Source organism: Pezoporus wallicus, unplaced genomic scaffold (genome assembly GCF_028554395.1).
Source record: "Pezoporus wallicus isolate ANWC-B61680 ecotype Strahan unplaced genomic scaffold, APGP_CSIRO_Pwel_v1 contig_3817, whole genome shotgun sequence".
Lineage (NCBI taxonomy): Eukaryota > Metazoa > Chordata > Aves > Psittaciformes > Psittacidae > Pezoporus > Pezoporus wallicus.
The window spans coordinates 9,431,372-9,445,151 of record NW_026635157.1 but is presented as its reverse complement, the minus strand read 5'-3'; the positions used below and the strand labels follow the sequence as shown (position 1 = coordinate 9,445,151).

The 13,780-nt window shown below is 38.6% G+C and overlaps 1 protein-coding gene across 1 annotated transcript in view; it reads right to left on the bottom strand.

The window, feature by feature from the left end:
* MOXD1 (monooxygenase DBH like 1) overlaps positions 1-13,780 on the bottom strand; it is a 49,709-nt gene that overhangs the window by 15,010 nt on the left and 20,919 nt on the right. The window contains exons 5-6 of the mRNA XM_057408325.1: positions 2,286-2,465; positions 91-193 (exon numbers count right to left, since the gene is read on the bottom strand). Coding sequence (XP_057264308.1) covers positions 91-193; positions 2,286-2,465 — 283 coding nt within the window. The remainder of the gene's footprint in view (positions 1-90; positions 194-2,285; positions 2,466-13,780) is intronic.

Genomic DNA, 13,780 nt, shown 5'->3' with positions numbered 1-13,780 from the left:
CAATCTAAATTTCCCCGTTTAAGTTTTAACCCATTACCCCTTGTCCTATTGCTACAGTCCCTACGTTGTAGAGAGTGTGAGGGTACAAACCTTCTGTATACGATGGATTGTCGTAATGTACCTCCATAAGAACAAACAGAGGGTCAGCTGCTGTGCCAATGGATAAGCCAACATGAGGAGGGTAGGTGAAGCCCTGGAAAGCATCACACACATACAGATTTAAGGTATTTTTGGCATGATTAAGAGTTAATTTCTTTTTATGATACATTGACTATTTTTGCAATCATATTAATGATAAAATTTACAAGGGCAACTTTATTTCAAACTTTGTGAACATGGCATTGTGGCATAATACATTTACTATATAGCCAATGTGCTAAATAACAATGTCAATATAGAACGGTAGATCCCATGCTTGCTAGAGGATAAAGCCTTGGGCAAACTGGTCTGACCTTACCACTGACCCTTCTTTGAGTAGGAGGCTAGACTAGAGACTTCCTGAGGTCGCTTCCAACCTGCCTTATCCTTTGATCTTATGACTATTTATCCTGTATTTATTGCTTGAGCGGAAAAGGAAGATTCCATTTTAAATATATAAACATTTAATCATCAATCAGTCAGTCTGACAATAAAACCCTTATGAAAAAGTGAATCTACATTTTTTAATGTTCCCAGTTTCTAATACCAGTAATTTCCAGGGAATACTGAGGTTGTATGTGATTAGAGCATTTTTTCCTGCACAAATCACTGCATTCCAAGTAAATTATTTGAATAATAAAGATGATCTTCATGGCTATATTTACATTAGCAAGTCATGTAGTGCAAAAGTAGCTCTGTACAGTTCAACAGCTTGTATTGGACCCACTGTCCCCAGATGATGCTCCTTAGGACAAGCTGTGGTCAGACCCCATGCACTGAGACTCGTTTACTGCTGGAAGGTGCTAGGTTCGCACCTGCATGTTCAGTTTAACTTCATCCCAAAGGGGGTTTTGCAAGTTCTTAAACCACTCATGATGATAAACAGAGTGTGGGAAGTGGGGATAACTGGCAGATATACTTCAAAAGCTCACTCCTGATTCAATCCAAAATTGCCAGTATCTTCTAAGTCAAGTCATTTACCAAATTCACTTTTATAGGAATTAATCTGCATAATTTTATCATTTATAGCTAATATTTTAATACACAATTTGAGATTCTAACTTTCTGAAATGGGCAATTTGATATACAAACTTTCTAAAACTTGGAGGACATTAATGAATTAATTGTAGAATATAGTAATAAAGATTATTACCTCCATTTCATTATCACCACCACCTATGTACGAGTGAACTGAATTAAGTGAAGTGAATACTCTGAATAAACCCGAATGTAACCCAGATCTGTCAGATTCCTCTCTAAAGATCTTTAACAATGGGATCCTCCTTGCAAAAGCCTCCACGATGCTTGTCAAATGATAACTTATTTATATGTTTTTTATTTCACTTAGATTAAGACAGTTAAAAGTACAAATACTGGGTCAGAGCATAGCTGATGGCGAAAATGCACAAAGCACACATCAGGGATAATGCTCACAGTGGATTAAACTTCTTTTCATGGGTCCATATAGCAGCTCTGGCTTCCTCACACTGCAGCACTTGAAGACAGCTTTGGACTATAGACAAACAAAGGCGCCAGAAACTATCATCAGCCTTGGTCCCCCTCTATGCCCACACCATCATTTGTATGGGCACACAGTGATCAAGGAGGTAAAGAAGGGGTGGGATTCTTCTGGCAGTAATACTGCCTTGTGTCAGCTGAAAGCATTAACTACAGTCTAAATTAACACATGAAATAAGCTAAAGACAAAGCCTGGGGTCATCAGAGACTCTGTTTTCTGTAGATATGCCCCATATATGCCCCATTTTTTTCTTCACTCTCCAGAGGTATCAGATACTGGTCATTGCTGGAGGCAGTGTACTCCCCATATTAGATGCGGCAAGCTGATACAGCAACAGCCTTTCATGCTCTCAAGCCATCTTTCTTTCCCTAAGGCATCAACTCTCTATACTCTTTCCATTACTTTTGGCTTGTCATTCAGGATGATCGTTGTTGTATTTCATACTTAAAAGTCAACATACTCAATAAGAAATTGAGGACCTACTGGTGAGGCATTTAGGGATTGTGATTGAGTATACTTAAAACCAGACAGATTCAGTAATCACTAATACATTAGCAACAAGTTTAGTATGATACACACCCTCCTAAAGCCCCACTGATGAACCATGTTAGACAGCCATGCATCCTACCTCTCCTCCAATGGCCCAAGCAAAAATGACTGTTTCACATGTGAGAAAAGAGTCTGGCATGTTGGGATGGTAACACTCATGCCCGTAGTCCAGCACACTGTCATTCAAATTGCTGCTGCACTGATAGAGCAGGATATGGTGCACCAAATTTTCGTGGCCTTTCTGGATCAATGGCTCAACCTGTCAATGTTAAAATGAAAAAGGAAGAAAACACATCTCAAATTTGACTATTTCAATACAGGAATGCAGATAGAACTAAAAATTATATGGTGCATTCATTTTAAAAGAGGAGACTTGACGCTAGATTGCAGTTAGGTTCAGACTTTACTCAACATTGCAACCTCAAACATGGAAAACTTCATTGCCCAAGTGCATCCCTCTGTTGCCATCCATCTTGTTCTCTCTTTTCTCACCCCAGTCTTGCTCTGTCACTTGTCTTTTTCCCTGCCCAGTCTTTTTTAGCCACATTCCAGCATGAAAAGGATACAAACCAGCTGAAAGTCTGTTCAGCTCAACCAGCTTGGTATCTGAACCACTCAGAACTTTTCATCCCTGTTTCTGCCTCTTTTGTGCTACTTCAAATTAGAGCTACTCATAGATTTCATACATCTAGGGTGAGCCTGGAGGTATACCCCGCATTTCTCAACAGTTCAAGATGGACTTTCACATTTTTTTGACATCTACAAGGAATTAGAATTATTTTACAATCTGCTCAGTTGTAAAGACTTTATTAACATAAAGTCATTCCTGAGAGGTTGGGTGCCGCAGCCTGTCTATGGCAGTGATGAGCTGGAGGGCTCTCAGGGGTGCCTGCATGCCCTCAGTATAATTTGACCACCAAACTTCAGGGTAGGCTGAAATTATTTTATTCCCATGTAACAGTGCTCACTCTCTACTTGGACGGATGACATTAAATCATCTATGTCAGAGATGACATCCCTGGGGCAAACATGAATACTTCTGGGGGAAAAAAATAAATTCCTTTTCAGGAAGATAATATTCTACAAAATATCAGCACATAGAAAACAGTATTAAAATGAAAGGAGTTCTTCCCCTGCTTTTACTTTCAAAGATTACATCCTGTTCTATCGTATTCAAGTTGAGTTAGATAAACATTAATGTTTTCACAAAAAAGTAAGGTTTTGGCAATGCACCTCTGAAGATGGTTTCATGCAGTATTGCCTTTTAATATTAGGAAAGAGAAGATACTTTAAACAGGCAAAAAAAAATATATACATCTTAATTTTGCATCCATGTGTTTTGCAAACATACCAAAGGACCAGAATGGAATAAGCAAGAACAGTTTATTCCATCATTAAAATACTGTCAGCACAATATTGTTACCAGAAATACATCTCTCTGCACTTTGTTCAAACCACTAAACCAATTAAAAAAGAGCAAGGGCAGGAAGAAGCAACCAGAGCCTGTGCATATCAAGACCACCCTCATTGATACGAATCTGCAAAATACTATTGAAGTTGGGCTCTCAGGGAGTCCAGCTGCTGCTGAGTACCTGCATGTCTGTCCAAGAAGTGCACAACCCAAAACCACCCACTTCACTGCACTTAGAAGTCAGTGGAAGGATGCCAATTTACACAGATGCACCAAAGTTTTGTTCTGATGGAGACTGAAATACTTCACAAGAGAACTTCTACACTGTTCTCAGTAATCCTTATTTCACTTAGCATTACCATCATCATGAATTACCGTACTATGGAAATAAAAGGTATTTTTGAAGGCTGTAAGAGCCAGTTTTCCCATCTGATAAGAATTTATTCCCAAATAATATCAGACTGACAAAGACTGAGAAATCAATTTCAGCTTCTTCTTTCTGCTCTATCATATAACACATACTTATCCAAACCCTGCAGAACCAATATACACTCATATCATGGCAGCTTCTATATTAAATAGCTGCATATATCTCAAGAATTCTGAAGTTCCACATAATATATAGATTAGTCAGGGAAATGGTTATGAGAATATTATCCCATCTCTACCCCCCAAAAAAAAAAAGAGTATTTTTGTTCCAACATGTGATAGTTCTGCCTGCTGCTACAAGCTCCCAGCACCTGCTGTGCTTACACTCACTACTTCAAAACCAACTTCCCCTAAAAACAATGGGACACCACCAAAATTAGAAACTCACATCCTGTCATTCGTTTTTAGTGTCAGTTACCTAAACAATAACAGCATTTCGGAAAGTAGTTTTGTTCAGCTTACTTTAGTGAAGACAAAAAAAAACCAAACAAAACAACAACCCCCCAAAAACAAACAGAACAAAGCCTTAAGCATCTTTCTGATGCATCTTGTAGGACAACTTATATTCTTCAGAAGCACAAGTAAATACTAAAAAGCAGCAGCAAAGTTACACTTTTCACACATCTTATTACAACTTGGTTAAAGAGGTGCCACCTTGCCCTCTCCCTTGTTAAATAACTAAAGAAGAAAGAAACTATTAGGAGTGGGTAAAAATTTATTAACAAAAATCTTAAGAAAATCTCATTAATCACAATCTGTTCATTTCCCAGAAATGTATGAGCATTTTTTAACGGTCAGCTTCCTAAGGCTCACAGCATTATTGTTGATTGAAATAGAGAAGAAAGAGGAGCATACGCCCTAGACACTTCGGGTTCCCTTTCTCTGATCTGATAAATAGTTAGCTGTACTTACTTACTAGAATAACTTCAGCTGAAAAGAAAATTTAAAAATACAAACTCATTTTCTATTGCAGTGATTAAGTGCAGCAGAGATTTAAACATGCCATTCTACAACCCAGGTAAGTGCTGCCCTATTTACTCAGCCATTTGTTATTTTAGCTTATAGAATAAGCTGGTTATTCCAGCTGCCTCTCTCTTCCTCTCTCACTTTCCATAAAGAGCTTAGTTTGCTCCAAGCTGAAAAGAAATTCCAAAACCTTTTCTTTTTTTTTCTTTCCAAATAAACAAAATTCTTGTTTTCCGGCCAGCCTCACCAGCAACGATGAACAATGACTGAGCTTCTCAAAGATGGGGACAAATACAGCATATTGCCAATGCATTTTAAGTGCACATAAGTAGTCTCAGGTGTAAAATTAGTTTCTAGAGCAGGTATCTACAAATAAATATCTAGATTAGGGTGGCCTGGTTTCCAGAATACTTGCAGCTTCAGTGAATGACAACACAATCTGTAGGGCTCATGTCCTACAAGGTTATCCCAATTTTAACAGAGTTTTATCAGTCTTCATCTCTAACTGTGGGCATTCATTTTTCAAACACAGACTGTTTAATGTACACATTCAAAGTTTCCAGTTTTTTGACTTTTTAAACATAAAGGTTTTTGTTCTTTGATAGACTTTATTCCCTAAATCATGAAACTGAAAGGTAAATTATACTGAGGTCTGCTTTTGCACGTCTCTAGTTACAACAATAGTGGACCAACCCCCAAAAGTAATCATGGCTGTCTTGTTAATTTGTCTTGGGAAATAGTGCAACTTTTAGGGTACTTACGAAAAGATAATCATTTACTGTGGTAAATTAGAGCAAAGGAGAAAAATACATAAAAAAACCAAAAGATAAAAACAGGCATAGTACATTACACTTGATAAACCCTGCAGATTTCAGTAAACAATTCATTTTTATTTGGATTCTCATTTAAACATAGCCTTATTTACTCAGTTCTTGTAGCGTAAGGGGACTGTCAAATGACGCTTTCAGCCACCAATAACTGAGTAATTTAGATGGGTTGCAATGAGAATGGGAATCTGCCTTTCAATTTCACCAATTATGAGGAAACCTGTGACTTTGAAACATAGTTCTTTCCCCTTTCCTTGCTAACTCCTACCCACATCTAGATAACCAAGGGAGTCAAGAAAGAGGATGAAAGAAAACTGAAAGGGAATATGCATATAACTCCCTATTTTCTCCATTTTACCTCATTTTTGAGGTTCATCATTGCACTTCCATCCATCCGCTGCTGCTGACATGCAAGGAAAACACAGCTGTCAGGGTTTATCTCTCTGCCATATTGTGAGTAAGCCTGCAGAGATACAGCACCACGAGGGCACCTCGGTGACTTCTTCCCCTGCAGGCAAAGTGCATTTTCTGCTTGACATTTCCTAACTGCCAGAGGCTTGGAGAACGAAAGCCCTATATCCACCCTGCATCAAAATGCCAAAAGCATTTGGGCCTGCAGAAAGTAAGTGCATGCAACAAGAAAAAATATCTCCTGCTTTTCATGAAACCTGCAGAAAGAAGCTCCTGTTTTATTATTCACGATGATTTGCTTTCTGCATCCTCTCTTGAAAGCCTAGGTGAAAGATCTTTCTAACTGAGCACACTGAAATATATGAACCTATCAGACTCCCACTAACAAGAAGTAAAAAATAGTAGATGCACAATAGTCCCCCACCACATCAAATCAAGTTTTCCAGAGAAGGAGGTACTTAAAATACGCTGCATTTAAATGTAAAATGAAGACACTGCCTTCTGCAACCAAAAGTATGAGTTACGGTTATCGTGTTTGGTTAGCATGCCCTGTACTTGTCGAACAGGTTAAGAGGTTTTACAGAGCTCCTTTCATCATACTGTTAGATATGGTGACTCTTCATACATCAGAATCTCAGTACTTCTGAAAATACTTCAAAGAATAGAAAATAACAAATTTTCCATTTATTACCAACTTAAAACAGATAAGAAATATGCTTTTGACCTGTTAATTTAACAGAAACCCTATTCTAGTCAACAGGCTGACATCACATGCACAAAGAAAATGCTTACATCTGCCATTGCCGGGTTATTCAGCTGCAAATTTCCCTTCCTCTCTTCTCTATTTCCTGTTATCCCTTTGGATACTGCGCAAACTGAACATACCGCATGCAGTTGTTTCTTAAAAAATACCAAGCCAAAACTGTAATGTGATAGAGCCTTGCATCTCAAGCTGCTGATAAGCAGGGTCAAGATATTGTGTGTATGATGTATTAAACAGGATAAAAATGCAAACAGCTAAAATGGTCCAAAAAGGTGGATTCCCTACAAGGGAAAAACATTTCCAGAAAATTGGAAGTCTTTCTTGCTTATTGCTGGTTTTCTCCCTTTTTATTTGCTTTGCTTTCTTTGATGTTAACAGCTGTGGTTTGCTCCTCATGCCTGCTTGTGCGAACTATGAAAGTGAGTAAACTATATCCATAGTCTCTCCATAGTCTCCCTGCTAGAACATATAGGCCACTGAATGTCCCAAAACAAAAAGCTGACCTTATTTTTATGTATGAAAATGGAAACAGGCTGTTGATTTTATTGCAATCATGCTTCTACACTGAAATGTCAATGAAAAAAACATTCTTTATTCTGGCTCATGAGGTAGCTTCAACTTAATCTTACATTTTAAAGACACTTTGGGATGGAATTTTGCTATATAAATTAATAAAGCCACAGTCTTACACAGCACAGTATGTAGCTGGTGGTGACACAAGGAAAAAACATTATTCTATAGTCTCAAAGCTTAGAATGAAAATTTGACATGAAATTTTTGTCTGGTACTGCTGCATCTAAGAGAGTTTCTAGTCTGTGGCTGGTTATTTTACTTACATGAGATCGCTGTGTCTGACTGACTCAGACCAAAAAGTGATGATTGTGAAACTGAGTGTTGGCTGAACTTGAGAGAGTTCCTATAGTGAAAGACAAAGTTATAGGGTCTCTCCTTTCTCTACTCAACCTCAGGAAAAGCTATTACCTTCTTAATGATTACTCTCATCTTTGCTCTTCTCCCACAAATGTCTGTCATGTGCATACATTGAAATATTAGTCTGACTTAGAAAAGTTCTTCAAAGGTATACACATTGTCTTCTTATTGGGAATTGACAAGATTTTTTATAATTTTCCTTTTCAAAAATGTAGCTCTGGAATGAACAAATATTTATCTAATATATCTTTTTTAAGTTTTTAGATTTTTCTTCAGAAAAACAAATACTTAGAATACTTGGCTCATAAATTGTTTTTTTTTTCAGCAAAAAACCTCCATGCATTCAAAAAAAACCCCTCAATGATAATATGATTTTATTTTCATATTAATGTTCTGAAAGAAAAACACCAGTCGCTTGCAGCCTAACATTGCTTCTTGCACACAACCCAGAGGTGGGCTGAGCAAAAACTCAAGAGCTGGAAATTTGCCTCTGAGCTGGGGTAGATAAATCCATGACTCCTGGATATACCAAGATTTTAATCCTAACAACCTAACAGCTATCTGGTATCAGTCGAAAAGCCTGCCTAGGTCAGCATCACATCTAGGCCACTAATCTGCTGCAGACTTTCAGCCTGGAGTTCAGGCATCCCGGGGTCAAGCAGGGACCACCCTCCCAGCGCTCCCACCCCACCCTGTCTGTCAGAAAGCATTAAATTAAGTCCACAAATAGTTGGAGCTGAAAGAGATGCCTCCAAAACACCCAGCTGCAGTCTAGCATGGGCTAGCTGCCTTAATCTTTCCTGAGACCAGCGGTATCGTTTGCACATACACAGCTAAATTCCCATTTCTGTTTTCCTCACTGTACAAACCAGATACTAAATTCAGTCATCATTACTAACAAAGCCCTCAAAATTACTCTCTGTCCCAAGTGCTTCTGAGTCTGTACTGTTAGAAAGTCTGTATTTTGGTGAGTGAACTACAGGAGAAAGAGCAAAGCCACTTGCTTTCTAGTTCATTGATGGTCATCTATGTACAACAGGAAGCATTACTGCTTAACTTGAATTATCCCTTAAATGTAAAAATATTCCCCCAGATCATTTTCACACATATGTTCCACATTTCCAGCTGAAGAAAAATATAAACTGTGCAGTTAGTGATATCTTGATTCTCGTATTTTAATAAAAGAGAGATGGAGATGAGAAAAAATCCCAGGTAACAGCAACCACCCTCAACCTCCATAATGTGATTAGGTAAGGTTTCCTTGGAGGATGAAAATTTTCCAGACCAAAAATATAGGTTCCATACAACTTAAGGCATTGAAATTTGCATGATTTGGTCCTTAGTATGCGTGGAGGTAGGTTTTTTTACAAAGCGAGATTCAAATAGAGGACATAAGCCATATTGTTGGCATTTGGATTTAAGCTGGTTTGGGTATACTTTAAAACACATAACAAAAAATCTAACATCACTGTGAAGAAAAAGTCCTTGTCACATGAATGAAAATCCTTAGTTAAAGCACAGGTATTTCCTGTTCTTGGTGTAAAGAAGAAAGGATTTGTTTATTCAGTGACTCCTTTGTTTAATGAAGGTTCTTATTAGTTTTATTAGTATACTGCATTAAGAAGCAATTACCATACCTCCATTTAAAGCTGCAGATTTTTTATTGGAAAAGAATATGTACTTTCAGGTAAAAGTTAACTGTTGCTGTGCTGTTAACTTGGAGTGGAGGCTATATATCTAACGCCACACAAATCTTTCTATCCCCATGTACTACTGATAATGATTACACTGTACATCCAAAATTTCTATAGGTCGGTGTGCAGAACTACTTAGATATTTTACTTAGGAAGAGGAATTAAACAACACAATAACTAATAAAACCAAACATTTAAAAATGAGAACTAGAGATATGCTTAGGGCTTCTTGGTCTCTCTGCCATCAAGTCTATTGCTACGTTCTTATTCCTAATTAATTGCCTGGAACTCTGCCACTCGTAAAGAGTGGCATGCAGTAATTCAGGCAAAATCCAAAAGAAGCATACCTTAAAGAAATATTCATAAAACATTGTTTCTGCCTGATGCACGTCTGAAGATCTAAGATAAAGCATTTAGTCACAGTTAAAAAGTATAACCCTGAGGAGCAATCTGATAAAACACTCAGGTCAAGAAAAAACATGTTTCCTTTGGTTACGCTTCCTGGTAATACACCCATTACACTCCTAAGCAGCAGAAACACTGGCAGAGTGGTTGTGGTCTTCAGGGAGGCCATAGTTTCTCAGTGCAGTTGACACACTCCAAACATAATCGGCAATTAATCAGCAACATCATTACTTTCTTGTGAAAACAATATTATAATAATATGTAAACAAATATGTTTCAGATCTGAACCCAAAATTGGTAGCCTATAAATAGTTTATATTTATTCAAGAGGAACATACAGTTTGAATAGCATAAATAAAGTCAGCAAAGGTATTCCCTTTCATATGTGCAATCACCATTTGTGCAGAGGAATAAAAAGAAACTATTTCTTTTGAGACGACAATGGAAGAGGTTTTAATTCTATTGTACAACTGCAAAACATTCCCCATTTATACTTTTTCTCCTGCTGCCTGGGATTGAACACACAGCTTTGTCTGAATACAGAGCACATCAGAATTTACAGCATGTCCATTTCTTGTTTTACACAGGGACAAACTGTTGGGAAACGTTTTCTGACAAGGAAATGCTGACTACTGTGCAGGACTACCAAAAGAGTGCACACAAGAAAGACCTGAGGTATACAGATACTGAACTTCTACAGAAGTCACCAACCTGGATGCTCTGGCACCTAAAGCTTGCTTGAGATACAATAAGCACAGCACAAGGTTCATGATTTTGAAATGACACAGCCTCCTGAGTCAGTACAACAGAACAGCATCCATGAAGTCACACAACAAGGGCCATTTTCAGATGACATGGCTCTTTTGAAGTCATTTGAGACTATTATAAAATAGATAGTAATGGAAATGTCACTGAAATGAGGGGATGGAGAAAGGAGACTGAACAGCATTAGTCTACAATTTATAATAGTTCAGTTAGATTATGATGCTTTCTCAGGTTAAGGTGTTTGGGGCTTGTTTTTGTTTGGTTTTTTGTTTGTTTTGTATTTTAGATGCAAGATGTAAATTATTTTCATACTAGATAAAACTTCACTCCTGGTGCAAACAAAAAGTATGCACCATCTATCTGTAGTTTGGTTGTCTGCCATTTGTGTGGATTTTGATGTCATGTGTGCTACGTATGGACATGGTGGAGTTGCATGTTCTGACTATTGTCTGTCAATGAATCTATGCTCTGGACATAGTTGTGACTACTGTTCATTGCAAGTGGAAGCAGAGATGAAGAGGGTATCATAATATCATCCTCTGAAAACTAACCCCAGTAGCTAATGCTGGGGTTTCAGAGTGAGGTCAGTACTGAGGAGAAACTTATTAAACAGATCAGAAGTGCAATTTCCTCTCCACTTAAATGACATTGGAGCAATGAAATGTGGCCCTACAGAAAATTTGCTAAAGATGAATGATGCTACTGAGTGGCTTGTCTGAGCTAGAAAGTTGATCTTAAGACACAATGTCAAAATGCTAATAGGACAAAGTTAGACCTGTTCTGTGATCCATCCAGACACTCACTTCTCACTGTGCAAGTCCCATCAAGTCAGATTTTACTACCTAGGAACCTGCTGTTTGGGTATTTGCAAAGAAGATGCTTTATAACTGCTCATCTAAGGCCTAATTCTACTCTGAAATAATTTATTGCCTGCTATGGTAACCAGTGTTGATCAGTTGGCTGCAATTCCCAGACATATATTTTCAATGTACTACCTCATCACTGGCTTACTCTAAAACCAGACATAAAGCTAAGGATGAGGAAGAAGAAACAAAGACATGATAGAAAATGGGGATAATCAGTATCAATCCTCTCCTGAAGATCATCCTACACATCACATCAGAATTGAGAGGCTGAACTGAGAGAGCTTCACAAAAATTGTACCCTCCCCTTCCTCATTGTCCTGGGTTCAGCAGTAGCAGTCATTTTTCTCCTTTTAGTAGCTGGTGCAGCGCTGTGGTTTTGACTTTCAGCCTGGGAACAGCACTGATAACACCGATGTTTTTAGTTGCTGCTCAGTAATGTTTACTCTGACCAAGGACTCTGTGAGCCTCATGCTCTGCTAGGGAGGAGGGGAAGCTGGGAGGAAGCAGAGAAAGGACACCTGACCCAAACTGACCAAAGAGGTATTCCATACCACAGCACGTCATGGCCACTACATAAACTGGGGGCAGTTACCCGGCAGGGTTATATCACTGCTCCGTCAGGCTGGGTACCGGTCGGTGGGTGGTGAGCGGTTGTATTCTCTTCCCTTGTTATTTCCCTTACCATTATTATTATTGGTGGTAGCAGCAGTGGTTTGTGTTATACCTTAGTTACTGGAATGTTCTTATCTCAGCCCGTGGGAGTTACATTCTTTCAGTTCTCCTCCCCATCCCTTCGGGAGCAGGGGGAGGGAAGAAAGGTGGGGGGGGAGTAGACTGCGTGGTTCTGATTTATGGTCTGGGCTTAAACCACAACACTCATGCCCACCATTGGTCATATTTTAAGTTAAGGCTCCTGTCATCTAACACTTGAACTTAACTAGAAATTACACAACTTCCCACTTTCATTTAACCAGAAAATAACACAGAATCATAGAACAGTTAGGGCTGGAAGTGACCATCAGTTCCAGGATCATCTAGTTCCATCCCCCCTGCCATGGGCAGGGACACTTCACACTAAACCATGCCACCCAAGGCTCTGTCCAACCTGGCCTTTAACACCGACAGGGATGGAGCATTCACAACTTCCTTGGGCAACCCATTCCAGTGCCTCACCACCCTAACAGGAAAGAATTTCCTCCTTATATCCAATCTAAACTTCCCCCGTTTAAGTTTTAACCCATTACCCCTTGTCCTATCACTACAGTCCCTAATGAAGAGTCCATCTCCAGCATCCCTATAGGCCCCCTTCAGATACTGGAAGGCTGCTATGAGGTCTCCACGCAGCCTTCTTTTCTCCAGGCTGAACAGCCCCAACTTTCTCAGCCTGTCTTCATACAGGAGGTGCTCCAGTCCCCTGATCACCCTCATGGCCCTGCTCTGGACTTATTCCAACAGTTCCATGCCCTTTTCATGTTGAGGACACCAGAACTGCACACAGTACTCCAAGTGAGGTCTCACGAGAGCAGAGGGGCAGGATCACCTCCTTTGACTCGCTGGTCATGCTCCTTTTGATGCAGCCCAGGATATGGTTGGCTTTCTGGGCTACTAGTGTACACTGCTGGCTCATGTTCATAAAATATGTTCATAAAACATAAAATATGTATTTTCCAACCACATGCTGGCATACATTGCCATAATGGATGGATGCTGGTTTAATTTCAAAAAGAAAAATCAAAGAAACTGTATTAAATTAACTAGATGTTAAAGTTTGCTGATGATAGAAATTAGGTAGATTGTTTTTGCATACTGAATATTGAGTAAATAATGCAGCAAAAATAATGCTTTAAAATTATACAAGTGAAATGAAAGAAGACTAATACAAAATAAGAATATGACCCACCAAGAAATACAAAGTCTGTGGTCATATGTAGTTTCACCTTTGATCATAGAATGAAATAATATATGAAATAAATTTACATATGAAATAATTCAGCAGAATACAAGAGAAGACAGTATTTTTGTTATTTCCTGAGAGAGTTGCTTGGGAAACTTCTAATTTCCAGCCAGTTTAGTTATATGATTCTTTAACACTTCAAAATCTAATGGT